The 15,352-nt window shown below is 34.9% G+C and overlaps 1 protein-coding gene across 1 annotated transcript in view; it reads right to left on the reverse strand.

The window, feature by feature from the left end:
• The window catches only part of EPHA6 (EPH receptor A6), a 1,252,883-nt gene that overhangs the window by 282,201 nt on the left and 955,330 nt on the right, over positions 1–15,352 (reverse strand). Inside the window, 1 exon segment of the mRNA XM_027835345.1 lies at positions 14,478–14,603. Coding sequence (XP_027691146.1) covers positions 14,478–14,603 — 126 coding nt within the window.

Here is a 15,352-nt window from a genome sequence, read left to right on the forward strand (position 1 = left end):
TAGATTAAGGCAAACCCATATTAAGTGATTTGCCCAGGGTCACAGAGCTAGTAAATGTCTGAAGCTAGATTTGAACTGGGATCTTCCTGACTCCAGGCCCAGCTCTCTATCCACTGAGCCACCTAGTTACTTATTAAGTACACTTAGTAGGCACTTAATAAATGCTTGTTGATTGATTCTTAAACTGTCTCAGTTGTAGTCTCAGTAAACTCAGACTAAGTTGTAGTCTTATAAGCTTCCTTTGTAGGGCCACCAGGAATGTAGCCAATCTTCTGCCAGTCAATGGAAAGCTGCCTCTCTAATTCCATCAGTAACATGGGCAGACATACCTTATATGTCTCTTTCTGCTACCTTCTTTCTTCTGTGAGTTCATAAACTGGGTTGGGAGGTAAATAAATGGATCAAGAACCAAAGTCCCTCCCCCAAAGTGTTTTTTTTTCCATTTAGCCAATATTTATTAAGACTTGTAACATATTAACTTTGATATCCTTGGGGGAAAAAAATCTAACTTTAAGCTTTTTGTGCTAACTACATTTCCTCCAAGGACTTCCCATATTCCCTTACAAGTCTAACTTCATTTCAGTTAAGCAAACATTTCATAAGTACTCCAGATGTTTAAGGCACTAAACTAGTGCTAGGGATACAAAGACAAAAAATAAAATACTCCAGGTTCTACCTCTCTTTTTCTTTTCTTTTTTATTGTTCATATGTGGTATATGTCCAAGATCTATTACATTTACCCACCTATGTTTTCCTGTGTTGATTTTTAGTTCAAATTCTTTTGATTCACTATGGATCTCATTTAGGAGGTTCTGCAGTATTGAATCTGTCAATCAATCCACCAATCAATAAGCATTTACTAATCGCCTATTTTGTGAATAACACTATGTTAGCTGAGATACAAGAACAAACAATGAAACAATGCCTGCTCTCAGGGAGGTTACAGTCAGCATATAATCTAATGAAAGAGCACCTGAAGGCTTCACCATCTAAAAGAAATTCATTCTCCATTTGGACTCTGCTTTGGACATACTCCACAAAGCTGGCAAATACTTTTGATGAGCATATGTTTCCCTGTTTTATGTCTCATTTGCTATTAGAGAATAGTTGAACAAAGTTATCTGTATTACTAGGTGTATAAAAAAATTTTGTGATCTTAATATGTGCACATTAGATATTTCTTTGAAGGCGATCTTTTAAAGCTTCATTATGCCCTATTGAATAAAATGCTTTTAATCACAAAAAAAGAAATCCATTTTTGTGGTGCCCTCTGGTAAAGAAATTCCCTCTACCAATACAGATCAGAAATTATTCTGCAACTTAGAGAGTCTCCTAGGACACAGAGAGTATATGTGACTTGCCCAGGGTCACATAACCATTAAGTTTCAGAGGTAAGGCTTGAATTTAGATCATATTGGCTACCAGGCTAGCTATCTAATCACTATGCCATGCTATGTCTACTGAATCAGAAAGGTACAGGGCAAAGCTCTAAGTGAAAGTTGAAGGGGAAGTGCGTTACCAATTGAGGAGAGAGAAAGGTCAAGAAAGGCTTCAAGGAGTAGGTGGCATTTGAGTTGAGCTTTCAACAATCATAGGAATTCAATAGGCAATAGAAGAGAGAGAGAGAGAATTCTAAACATAGGGAAGTGCACAGGGAAGAGCCGAGTCTTGAAAGTGTGAACATGTAAGGCTTGTTTGAGGGGAACCAAGAGAAGTAGTTTGGTTGCATTGTTAAGCATATAGAAGAAAGTAATGCAAGTTAATATTTTTAGAGGATATTAGATTGTGCAATGTCTTCAATACCAAGGAAAGAAGTTTGAAATTTACTTGAGAGGCAAAAGGTAGTCCAATGAAGATTTTTCTGTATAGCATAATTTTTCATAAAGCATAATAATTTTTCATAAAGCAAATTTTCTGGCACTGGTATAAACAGATTGATTAGAGAGGGTAAAGGTTAGAAGCCATTATGGTCAGGAGGGCTTAAAAAACACTGGTAACCAAGTGAGTGAAAGTTGGTTGTGGAAGTAGAATCAATACAACTTGGTAATTAATTATTTTTGGTAGGTGAGTGAGAGGAAAAGGTCAAAGATGACACTAAGGTTGTGAACTTTCTAGAATAGAACTGATAGAAATGGTGAAATAGGAATGAGGCACAGGTTTAGGGAGAATATGATATACTCAATTTTGGACATGTTGAATTCGAGGGGCTATTGGGTCATCTAGCTAGAGATATACTATGAACATTTGGAGATGTAGATCTTAGAGCACAGAAGAGATGGTGCTATGGGGATTTGGACCTGGTCTGCATTGAAGTGGTGGTTGAAGCTCTTTGAATGAATAATGTCAGCAAGGGAGAGAGAATACTGAAAAAAGAAAAAGAATAGGGTTCAAAAGGTAAGGAAGGGAAGAGAAAAAAGGCAAAGGCAAATCTATAAAAAACACTCACCTTAAAGTTGAAAAGTAAAGACAACTAAAATGGAGAAGTTAAGTAGGATGAAAACCAGGAGATCTGGATGTCCCTCAAGCAAAGAGAGAAAGAAAGGTATACCTGGTAAAAAGGGTTATCACAAACCACAGGAAGATTAGGGAGGCTGGATGACTGTACTTCACTGAGACTGTTGATGAGGAGATCAGTGATGATAATAATTCAGGAACATGTTCTCCCAGGTCACTGTAAGCCCCACTTGCTTTCTTCAGACAGGAAGACAAAAGGCACAAGACATTTTCTTTTTAAGAATTTCATCAGTATGGAGAGTTCCTGGTATGGAATTATCTGTTTAAGATCATCACCTTGTTTATACCATCATATGAGAGGGTTGACTGAGGCACTACTGATTTCTGAGGTCCTGCCCAGTTCTGAGGTTTCATGAGCCTATATATACATATATTCACATGACAAATGGTTAGAAAAATGGCTGACAATTACAAACTTGATGCAACTTATTTTCCAAATTCAGGAATACTTTATTTTAAAGTCTAATGTATGGAGGGACACTATCTTACAGTTAATAAAAACAGTAGATTAATAGAAGACTGAGCTATGAAGAAGCAATTAATAATAAGAACAGAGAGCATCAGCATTTTGAACATTCTGATTAATAAATGGCAGAATTTTCAGATAATATAAAAGGCAAATTATGTTTTTCTGGGAGACAAGACTTTATAAATTGAGCAAAAGAAGAGTTTAAATGATTTCTTTGATTACCAATGGAAGGTCAAGTTGTCCCTTTGGGTTTTATGTTACTGATAATCATAAATGAGAGGAAAGTTGGTCCTGTAGTAACAGGGTTCATATTAATGGAATAAATAGAAACCGTGAGTCACTTGTTAGGGAGTCTTCTTCAGTGAAATGGAATAAAGCAGCAAAAAATTTAGGAAAAATACTGAAAGTTAAATAGTACAATTTATTTTGTTGACTGCATCACATGGAAAGATCCTAATTAAAGGTTACAAAAATCCTCTATACTAAAAATGTAAAGATGAAAATAAAGTCGGTATATTCTCTAGCCTCCATTTTATTTTCAACAAAATAAAAATGATACTATGATCTTTAAACAAAACTCTTTGAATAGAATAGCTTATTAATCCAGTAAATACCTTATAAGTTAGAAGGTTATCTAGCTGAAGTTTATTGCCTTCCTCTTCCTCACATAACATTAAATTAATAATAATAAGTAATATTTATATAGCACTTACTATGTACCAGGCACCATACTAGGTGCTTACAATTATTATATCATTTGATCCTTACAACAACCCTAGGAAGTAGGTGCTATTTTTATCTCCATTTTATAAACGAGGAAACTGCGGCTAATAGAGGTTAAATGATTTGCCCAGGGTGACAGAGCTGATAACTGTCAGAGGCTAGATTTGAACTCAGGTCCTCCTTACTCCAGTCCCAGTATCTGCTGTACCACTTAGCTGCCCTAATTACTTAGCTGTTAATTAGGTACCAAGTTTTGTTGATTCTACCTTTTTAACATTTTCTACGATCATCTTCTCTATACTTGCACACATGATTATGACTCTAGTTCAAGGCCTCCCTCACTTCTCACTTGGACTATTGCGAAGAGCGTCTTAATTCCTCTCCCTGTCTCAAGTTTAAAGCTCCATGCAGCTGCCAAAGCAATTTTCCTAAAGTGTAGGTCTGTTTGTGTCAAGTCCTGTTGTGAGATTGTATAGTTGAGAAAATAGAGAAACCCTGGTGTTTTCTTATTATCTCTACAAATACATCATCTTCTGTTTGCCATTTTAATGCCCTTCACATCCTGGCTTCAGCCTACCTTTCCTTCAGGGTCCAGTCAAACTGGTCTTCTTGCTGTTCTTCACAAAAAACATTCTATCTCCTACTTCTGTGTTCTTACACTGGCTATATACTATACACCTAGAACGTACTCCCACCTCAATTCCATGGCTCTTAGAAGTTCTAGTCCAACTCATCTGCCTCAGTGAAACCTTTCCTAGTTTCTTCAGCTATTAATGCTGAGTAGATAGAAAGATGACTTTGAAGCCAGCAACTCTCAACAGACATGGATTAGATCACCCTAGGCAAGTCACTTAATTTCTGTCCTCTTATAAGCAGGTTTTTAAGATTAGAAGCTGTAGAGAAGATGCTGATCTGTATCAGTAGAGGGAGTTTCTTCACTGAGAAGTTCCCTCCACTGAGAAGTTACCTGCACCAGTGAAATCATAGGCCCAGTCCCTATTTAAATCTATTTCCTCTCCTTCCTTCATTCCTTTGTTCCTTCCTTCCTTCCTTCTTTCCTTCCTTTGTACCTATCTATTATATCTATTTATCTTTATCTATTAATCTACATCTTTTTACCTCATTGTCTGACACATAGTAGGAACTTAATAAAAAAAATAGCCATACATGAAGAACAGTCAGGCATAATATTTCTATTACATCCTGTAAAGTGAATTGTATGTAGAACTCATTGGAAAGATTTGGAGTTATAAAAAGAAAAATTGCTCTAAACACCATTTCCTAGGAGGATACATAGTAAGAGAAATTGGTCATTTAATGACTTAAGTGTTGAGAATCAAAAAGTGAACTTATAGTGGCCTCATGTTTGACCCAAAAGATAGAGGTAGCTATCTGAGTGAGATCTGATGGGGATTAGGCTTCCTAGTATAAATTTATTGGTCTAGTTAGAGTTGGCTTTTTACTTTTAAGGAGGTAAAAATGATTTGTTTATTACTCTTAGGCAGTACCCTTTACTATATTATTAATAAAGGAAGTATTATGTTATCTTCACTTGGGATTCAACCATCCAGTTTTCTGAATTTAAGCTCATGTTTGTATCACTTCTTTCTTCAAATTCTCTTTTACCATCAAAAATCAATGTCCTTTTTGGTTCTATCCCATTTGGGTACTTTCTGGTCTGTTATAATGAAGCTGGACAATAGCTCCCACTGTACTTTCTGGCATATAGTCACCCCTTTCTATCCCTAGCCCGCCCATCTTTTTAAATTTTGGTGTTCTGTCCTAATGAGGTACATCTAGAGATCTAGCATCATATCATGTCGGCAGACTTTCCACGAGGCAAAGCTCCCACCTTTCACCAAGCTCCTAATCTATTCTTCATACATCTCTTGTTTTTACAAAGAATAAAGTGATGCAGTGTCATTAAATGCAGGCTTATTAAAGTTGAGCAAGTGTTTATAAACTTAAAGAGATTTACAGCAAGAATGAATATTATTATGGAAAAGCACTTGATGTCAAAATCCTATCCACCTTTCTTTAGAGAAAAAGAAAACCACTTCTATTTTAATTTTTTCCAGTTAACAAGGATTTTCTCTCCCTCTCAACTCTCTCATGGTGGTAGTGGGGGAAACCCACAAAACCATTCTAACAAACATGCATAGTCAAGAAAAATGAATTTCTGCATTGGTCAAAAATGTTTTTCTTTCAATGCATCCGCTTCTGTCTTTTAGGAGGTCAGTAGAATGTTTCATGGCCCAGTTCAAATAATATATCTTTAGTGAAGCCCCAGAGAAGTATGCTTTTCTTCATCTAAGTCCCCATGGAATTTGCACCTCTCTTAATACTTGTCTAACCAGAATGGAGTATACTTGGAGCAAGAAGGATTCTAGTGAGGGTAAAATTTTAGAAATTTTTCCCTTAGATAAGGACCCATATGAGTGTATATGAAACTAGTACTTTTCACAGCTCATAAACCAAGTACTTGTTTTCTCTTAGAAGTAATCCAGTTTAATTTATAAGCATGGTGAAACATACAAAAATTACATTTTTTTACTTTGCTGAGGATTAACCCTCACAGAAAACAAGAGTAGAAAATAGCAATTTTCTACAACATTTTCATTGTAGTTGGTGTATTGGAATTGTTTTGGTGCCTACAGTACTACACAATAGCAATTTCATTTTATTTCGTCTAACCAATCAAGTACATTCTCATTTCAGAGTAATGAATCTGCTTTGTGTCAATCTGCTGTATTAAATGGTTGTCCTTTTTGCATATTTTAACTTTTCTTCTTAAGTTTTAATTTTGGTGCTAATTTCTATGTTGGGGACTGAATACTAGGGCCTAAGCTATAAAAGAATGATTCCAATATATTTATATATTAAAGTGAGAAGATAAAATGAACAGAAAAATGTACCTTGAATAAGATAAAATAAGTTATGTGTCAAAATGAAGGTAGCTTAACACTTAGGGTTGGGCTGATTAAATTAGGCTATGTTTGCTAAATGAAAATACATTTTGCTTTAGTTCTAATAATAGAGGGGGCATTGATTTGTCAGATGCATAGTAGATAGAAAGCCAGGTTTGTAGTAAGAAAGGTTTGAGCTCAAGTCCTATTTCTGACACACAATGTATGTGTGCCTTAGGCAAGTCATATAACCCCTTAGTGCCCCACGTACTCTAAGACCAGAAGTTGCAGAGAAGAGTTGTCAAACTCCGTTGGAAGAAGCAGTTTCCTAACCAGAATTCTCTATACCAGTGAAGTCATGAGCAAAAAATAAAACAAAACAACGAACCAATGGTAAGTGATTACTTGCTCCTGTTAAGGTCAATATGTCTTCATCAATGTGGGAATGTCACCAAAACAGTTTACAACTTATTTATAACTTAGTCAATAAATCATTAGTAGCTTAGTGAAAGTAGAAATATGAGAGAGTGGAATACACACTAACTCTGGAGAAAAGGAAATGAATTTTACTTCATTCTCAAGATAAATCATATAAATAAAATCTATCTCAGATAAGACAATCTCATTAAATATCATAAAGATAAATTAGCCATAACCATGTAAAGCACATGAGTAGAGGTTATCAGGTTTTTAAGAAATGAGCTGTGAATTCTGGCATATGACTTGCATTTTTTTGTATCCCTTAAAAGTGAAGCTAGAAAATGTCCAGAGGGCAACTAAAGTGAGAATCCAGATGGAGGTATTCTTCATTAAAAATGTCTTGTAATGGAGGCTTTAACCAGAAAGACATATATACCAAGTTTTTATTTTAATCAATGCTGTGAAGAGCAGCATTATCTTCTCATCAAGTGTTCCTAGATGCTACTTTTTTTTAAGTTTACGCACGCACACACACACACACACACACACTTCCCTTCACAAGTAACAATTCTAAAATTAAAAGCTGAATTTGTCAGACCATATCAATAATTGGGCAAAAATGATAACATAATATTATTACCAAGCCTGGACAAAATAAATTTCTTAGGGAATATAATAGAAGGTTTGTGAAGATGAATAGATAATGTGTGAAGGGTAAGATATTTCATTTGTATCTCCAGTGCTTAGCACAGTGTAGGTGCTTAATAAATTAGTATTTAATGGAATTGAATTACTCATTTCCTTTGAGGACAGGTCAAAATGAAAGGTTAGATAAAAGAAATGTTCTATGTGCTGAGAGACATTAAATTGTTTCCAAAATAATTTCCTTTAAAAATGCTATTATACACAACTCTATTTTATCACAGTATAGATTCAGGACTGCCAAAGAGAGGATGATCTCTGAATGACCTTTCCAGACATAATTCTATGGTGAAAACAAGTTAATATTTCTCTCCATTTTCCATCAACAGCTTTGCTTGGTTTTCCCTACATGGAACATCATGCCTCCTCCAGGATAAGGTGATCACCTAAAATCTCATCAACAAGCAGATTAACTCAGTTTTTGATACTGAACAACTTCTTGGCTGTAAGGTAGAACAACAAAATCCACCTATAGTCTTCCTTCATAGGGGGCTCAGAAGTTTGTAAGTAATTCTCAATTTTCCATCAGCAGCTTTGCCAGGTTTTCACGCCATAAAACACCATGATCCACTCCTGCCCCCTTCCAGCTTCCTTTTGTGTGTTTCCTTCCCTTTTTAGATTGTAAACTCCTTTGAGGTAGGGATTACCTTTCTTTTTCTTATTTGTATTCCTATCCCTTATCACAACTCTTGGCACATAATATGTGCTTAATAAATGTTTATTGAAATTTATTGAAAATATTTAATGTAGCTCTTAGTGTAGTCATCAGCTACCTTTATGATTTTATTATTACATCTCTAGATGAATATATGGATGAATGAAAAAAATATTAAGAGCACATTATATGAGAGACACTGGAGATATCCTGCCTCTCAAATGAGACAGTCTCTGCCCCCAGGGAACTTATATTCTCATAGTAGAAAATATTTCGCAAGAATTTGTTGCTGAGGAAAGGAACTGAGGAGTCACAGGAATGATGAATGGAATTATAGAACAGTAAATTGTCATGCTCCATATCTGATACCTATTTTGTCAGAGTACTGACTTCGCTTTAGCAAAGACATTTTCCCAAAGCTAGGATTACTTTTGGAGAGGGATATAGAATTTACTACATGAGACCTCTGAGCACCTCTCCCTTAGAACTATCAAATATGTAATTTTATCATAATAATAACCTTCATTTTGTCAGTGAAAGCATGTTTAAGTGAATAGATGGTTGATGTTGGAATCAGGAAGATGGGTTCAAGTCCAGTCTTGGTACATATTAGATGCAGGACTATGGCAAGTCACTTAGCCTCTTAATAACCTAGGTAACTTTCTAAGATTATGTGTCACATGTGAGATGTCGTTCTATACAAGTGGAGGGAATATAGTAATAATAACAATAACAATAATAATAATAATGTTGATGATGATGATAATGATAATAAATCCTTTACAAATGTTATCTCATTTAATTTTCCCAATAACACTAGGAGGTAGGTGCTATTATTATGTCTACTTTACAAATGAAGAAACTGAGGCTGACAAAATGACTTGCCCAAGTTTACACAGCTAGTTAGTGTCTAAGGATGGATTTGAACTCGAGTGCTTCTGTCTCCAGGACCAGTTTTCTGACCATTGTGCCTCCTAGTTGCCTCTATCACATATCTGTACTCCAGATTATCCTCCCAACCAATTGTGTGAGTACTGATAAATTACAGAATTCTATACCAATCATTCTATAACTCATTCTGATTCTTTTGTGCTTAGAATTCAATTTTCTCTGTGTGAAAAGAAGATCTTTTCCATACATAATTCATATTTGTGTACCGGTTAGCTTTTTTTTATACTTTCCCTTTTTTTGAGGGAAACCTTGGACTAGAACTAAAAATAGGGTTGTCCCTGGGGCAGCCAGGGTGTGCATGTAGGTGATAAACCAATGAAGATGAGAACTGGGGAGCCTGCTTCCCTCATTGAGAAGACAAGTTATGCTTGTAATGAGCCATATATATTACTGTCTATCTGGTTACAGAGCAGTGATAAATGAGTACCCTGAGTTCCTCTGAATACTAGCACTGTGTACTTCTAGTATCACTGGTGATGGATGAGGAAACAGAGATTCAGAAAAGTTAAATCACTTGCACGTGGTTACATAGCTAGTAAGTGTCAGAGGGAAGGGATATCTTGCTGAAGTCTTCTGGACTTTTCATATTGAAGAATGATTAGACTTACACTTGTCCTTGAGAATAGAATTAGGAGCTATAGGCAGAAACTGAGAAGAGATAAATTTAAGCTTGATTTTAAGGAAACAGCTCCATAACTATTAGGACTATCATCAAGTGGATAGGGTCACCTCAGGAAGAAAGGAATTCTTTTTTGTGGTAGACTTTTAAACCACTGGATTATCACTTGCTAGGGATTTGGGAGAGAGGAATCTTGTGAAGTATGTGTTTGGCTGGTTTACCTCTGAGTTCCTCATAACACTAAATATCTAAGATCGAAAGACCTTTGGCCAAATTGAATTACTGATACATTCCAGAATACAAGTAATCATCTTATGTAAATATCTGGTAGCAAAAGTGGGGACTGTATGCTTAGGTCATCTTCCAAACTCTGATTTTATTCCTAGCAGAAATTATCCATGTCCACAAATATATTATTTAATTAAAATAATAATGATAGGTATCATATCCCTGCCTCTGGTAGTTATGACTGATTTTTTTTTTCCTGCTTGACAGCTCAGTTCACAGTAAAAAAGGAAAGAAAAAGAAACAAATTTATTATTTTTTTCATCCTTAATAGAGAATTTGCAAAATCAACTCACTAGCTTTCTCATAATCTCCCAAGATATTTGGAAAATAATGATTCTGCCCTAATCTTGACTGTGTTTACCTGGGAACTTCTCTATTGCAGTAATTCATCAATAGTGTATTAGTTTTAGATGTAAAAAGCCAAAAGAGACAGATGTTCTTGATAGTCCCCTATGTGGCATAGCTCCTCACTTCACTTAAATGAAAATGTGTATTTTTATGAAAATTTCAGCTTTATATTGACAAATGAAGATAAGCTACTGTTCCATAACATTGTGATATCTATTTTTCAGTGTCTCCCAGAAAACTTATAAAGAACAAACAGTACAAATTACAGGGGAGAAAAAACAATGGATTTTAAGACCATGTTCACAGAGTACCATAAATGATTAGTCTTATAAGGTATAAGGTTAGCCTTTTATTACAGGACTTAAATTTATTTTAAGGTTTGTTATCTACATTGTGAGTATATTGCGTAATTTTCTCCAAATTACCTTTGCCTAGATCCACATTCATCATCTAGACATCCCTTTATAGCCTGTCTTCATATTTCCCTTCTCTCTCACTTCTCCCCCAAAAGGCAGAGGAAAAACTCAAAATCTAAATATACTTATTTTGATTTTATCCTCTGATCGTCTGATTATCTCATTGCATTATCAGCAAGCTTTAAATTTTTAGTTAGAATCCTGGACAGTCAACAAATTGAAGGACTTTCTTGATTAGTTTAGAGTGGTATGGAAAGAAGGAGAGAAGGGAGAGGGAGGGAAATTATAAAATATCTCAATACAGAGATTTTACCTGAAAGAAGCTTCTGACCCAAAAAACAGTATGAGGTTTTTGGTTGATTCTTCTATCCTTGCTCCCAGTACTCCCTATCTTTTTTTTTTCTTTATAGCAACAATACCCTGACTCTTTTCAGGTTCAGTTCCTGTAATGAACCTTGTCTTTTCTCTGATTGCTTGTGTCCTTCTCCTTTGTCAGGCAATGACAATTGAAAAGAAGATTCTGAGCTTAGCCTGGAGCTACAGAGTTTATGGCAGGAAAGTGGGGTCAAGTAACTGGCTGTAGTATTCATAATATGTTTATTATATTATAGATAGTCATACTAATTAGTCTTATTTTGTTCAATTTATGCCTTTTCTAACACACAATTGCCAAAATAGTCCTTGAAACGTATCATTCTTATCATTGTTACTCCTGTGCATAAAAGCTAGCACATGCTTGCTACTGCTCATAGGATAGACTTAAAAATCCTTAGCCTTGGGTTTTCATCTTCTTCTTTGTGGGGGAGGGGAGGAAATATCTGTCTTTTTCTTTTTTTGTTATGACCTTAACAAATATCAACAAACATGAACATTTTCCTGTATAAAGAATGAAAAAGAGGATCTATATTTCAAAATAAACTTTTTTAAATAAAAGTATATGTTAAATTTTACACAATAATACCAATATTGTCCTGCTTACCTGACCCCTTTCTTCTGTATATGTTTTAATATTTCATTAATGCCCTTTTCTTCCTTTTCTTTTTATTTTGCCTTGTTCCCCCACAGTAGTAGCCCCCTAACTATTCTAACACCAAAATGAAATCCCTCCTGTGTGGAAAATGAGCATAGGCAACCAAAACAAATTTATACATGGGTTGTATTTGAAAATATATGTCTCATTCTACATTTCTAGTCCTTCTTTCTGACAAGAGTTGTAAAGTAGGCATCATAAGTTCTTCTGGAGTTATGATTGGTCATTTCATTGATCAGAATTCTTGAGTCTTTCAAAGTTGTTTTTCTTTAAACTATTGTAACTATCATATTAGTTGTTCTCCTGTTTCTTTTATTATCCTGGGTTATAAAGCCCCTATGATCTGGTTCCAATCTACATTTCCAATCTTTTTTTCCCACACTAATCTGCTATATATATTCTATATTCTGAACCAACTAGACTATTATCAGTTCCCTGAGTAATTCATTCTTTCCTCAGTTTCATTATCCCAGGTAAGCACATGTGTGTCTATGTGTCTGTCTGTCTATCTATCTATCTATCTATCTATCTATCTATCTCTCTATCTATCTATCTGTCTGTCTGTCTGTCTGTCTGTCTGTCTGTCTGTCTGTCTATCTATCTGTCTATCATTCTTTCTAAAGACATTTAGGCAATCCTCATTAAAGATGTCCATGAATAAAGGTTACTACTTATTCATGGGCTAAAAATCATTCATACTGTAGAGCTTAATCAAATACTTAGGGCCCAAGGCCTGGGCAGAATGAATGTAACTGGGCTTTTCTTAAAGCCCCAGAAACCTGGAATGTACTTTCCCCAAATATTCCTGTTGAAATCCTTTTCTTTCTTCAAGGGCTATTTCAGGGTTCAATTCCTTCATTAAGATTTCCTTGACATCCCTACCTGAATGGAACTCCTCTTCTGCAAACTTTTGTAGGGTAGGAAACATTTTTTAGGTGTAGGTCTCTACTTTTTTTTGTGTATGTATTGTATCTTCTCCCTGACACCTGATCCCTTCATCCTTTGCTTTGTAAACTCCTTCAGGGTAGACACTATTGTCTTTCTTTTTTCTATCTCTGGCAGAAAGCACAGCTTCCTCTATTTATAAAATGCTTTATAAATGTTGGTTGAATTGAATTTTGCTTTTTTCCTTTGATTAAACCACCCCTGTTTAGGACACACTTTGCTATATGTACTGTATAGCATATCCATAAGCATATCCACTCTACTTTCACACTTATAAATTAGGTTTTTCAATGCAGGATCTAATTCAGTCTCATGGATGAACACAAAATAAGAAAAATGTTTTGCAGTTGGCTTGTATCAATATGCTGTATAACTTTACTCATGGTAACTAAAAGGCCTTTGAGCATGTTGTTAGAATAGGGATAGGAATAGGAATTGTGATTTAACTGTTAATGGGGATCTCCCCATGGGGCAATTCCCTCTACCAATGCAAATCAGACACATCACCGTCTGTATTACTTACAGTCTTAGAGAGGTGTCTAGAGAGTACTGAGGGGGTAAGTGACCTGCCTCCTCTATCTTTCAGTTAGAACTTGAACTCAAGGCTTTCAGACTTAGAAGCCTACTGTCCAAAAACTATGAAAATTATTCCATGCTGCCTCTCTGATGTGGCTAGGATATGTTATGTTGAAATGAGCAAAGATATGGCGAGGAGAAAATCAATGTACAGGTCATTCAAATGATGAAAATAATCCAATATCATCTCCCAGGATCTGAGATTTTACCCAATAAACATGAAAGTTCTTCTATTATTACTTTTTAATGTTCAGACAGTAGGTGGATATAATAGAAAAAAATTGAATATTGAATAAAGATAGAGTGTATTTATAGAGAAAGAAAGTATATATATATATATGTATATATATACACACACACACATATATATATAATATAATATTGAGTTGAATTGGTATACACAGTGACAATCTCTTCATGTTTTAGAATCCCTGAAATAAGCTTCCTTACTTGTAACATTTCTCTTTAATAAAAAAAATTAATAAAAAATTTAATAAAATTTCTCTTTAATAAAAGAATGCAGAATTTATAATAAAAGAAAATTTATAATAAAAAAAATCCACTAAATGCTTTCTAGTTGTATAGATTCTGAATAAATTCGATAAATTGTTTACTATTTTTCCTTAATCTAGTATGGATATAAATTGATCAGTTTCAGTCTCCATTCTTCTGTCTTTGTTTCAGTTACTTAAATAGCTATCATTTAGAGCATGTTATGCCGATAAACCAATGGCAAGTATAAATATAATTTAAAATATAATAAAGATTATGGGATAATGCAAAGATCCTCAAAAGTCTTAGTTATTTTTTTAAAGCTTTAGTAGCCTAAAATGCACTAAGACTTTTGGGACACACTGTATAATATAACAGAAATATAAGCATAAAGTGATTTATGAAAATGTAGATAAATTTTACCTGCCCCAATAACTCTCTCAATGCGAATCCTTGAAGGATCTATTTCCTTTGCAAATTCATGCACAGCTAGGGATGGATCTTCATATGTATCTGGATCAATGTAAGTTTTGATTCCTGGGAAGCGCACTGTAAGAAAACAAACATTTTACTTTAGTTTAGACTATTTCAATTATCATACATGTTTACAAACACTTAAAATGGAACAAGGGCTATCAAACTAGTCATGTCTTATTACTAATTCAAATTTTGCCCTAGCTATTATTAAAAGGCATCCTACTTAGTAGTATACTTAAAATTAGCTGAGGGGATAGGTTAAAAGGGAGAAATATTCATAGGATATTAAATTGGGCAGACAGGTCCTCTTCAAATACCGAATCACATGCCCTTACCTTTACAAATTCCTACTGTAATGCCTTAGTATGATTAGGAAGTGATTTGAAGTCCTTGGCACATTTTTTGGCACATGTTTGTTCAGTTGTTTCAGGCATCTCTGACTTCATTTGGGACTTTCTTGGCAAAAATACTACAGTGGTTTGCCATTTCCTTTTCCAGTGAATTAAGGCAAACAGGGTTAAGTGACACATCCAGGGCCACACAGCTAATAAATATCTGAGGCTGAATTTGAACCCAGGTCTTCCTGACTCCAGGCCTAGCTCTGTGTTCACTGTACCACCTAGCTGCCTCTCCTGGCATATAGTAGGCACTTAATAAATGTTCGTTGACTTGACTTTAAGACAAACTTTGGTAGATTGAATCAAGATGGAAAGGTCTCAAATTACATTCTAATGCCTTTTTGGACCAAATACAAACTCCTTTATTTGGTGTTGGGTAGCCTAAATTTCTTCTCAGAATAAAGTTTTTAGGTGCATAAAACA

The sequence above is a fragment of the Vombatus ursinus genome, unplaced genomic scaffold, assembly GCF_900497805.2.
Source record: "Vombatus ursinus unplaced genomic scaffold, bare-nosed wombat genome assembly UNPS02014814.1, whole genome shotgun sequence".
Taxonomy (NCBI): Eukaryota; Metazoa; Chordata; class Mammalia; order Diprotodontia; family Vombatidae; genus Vombatus; species Vombatus ursinus.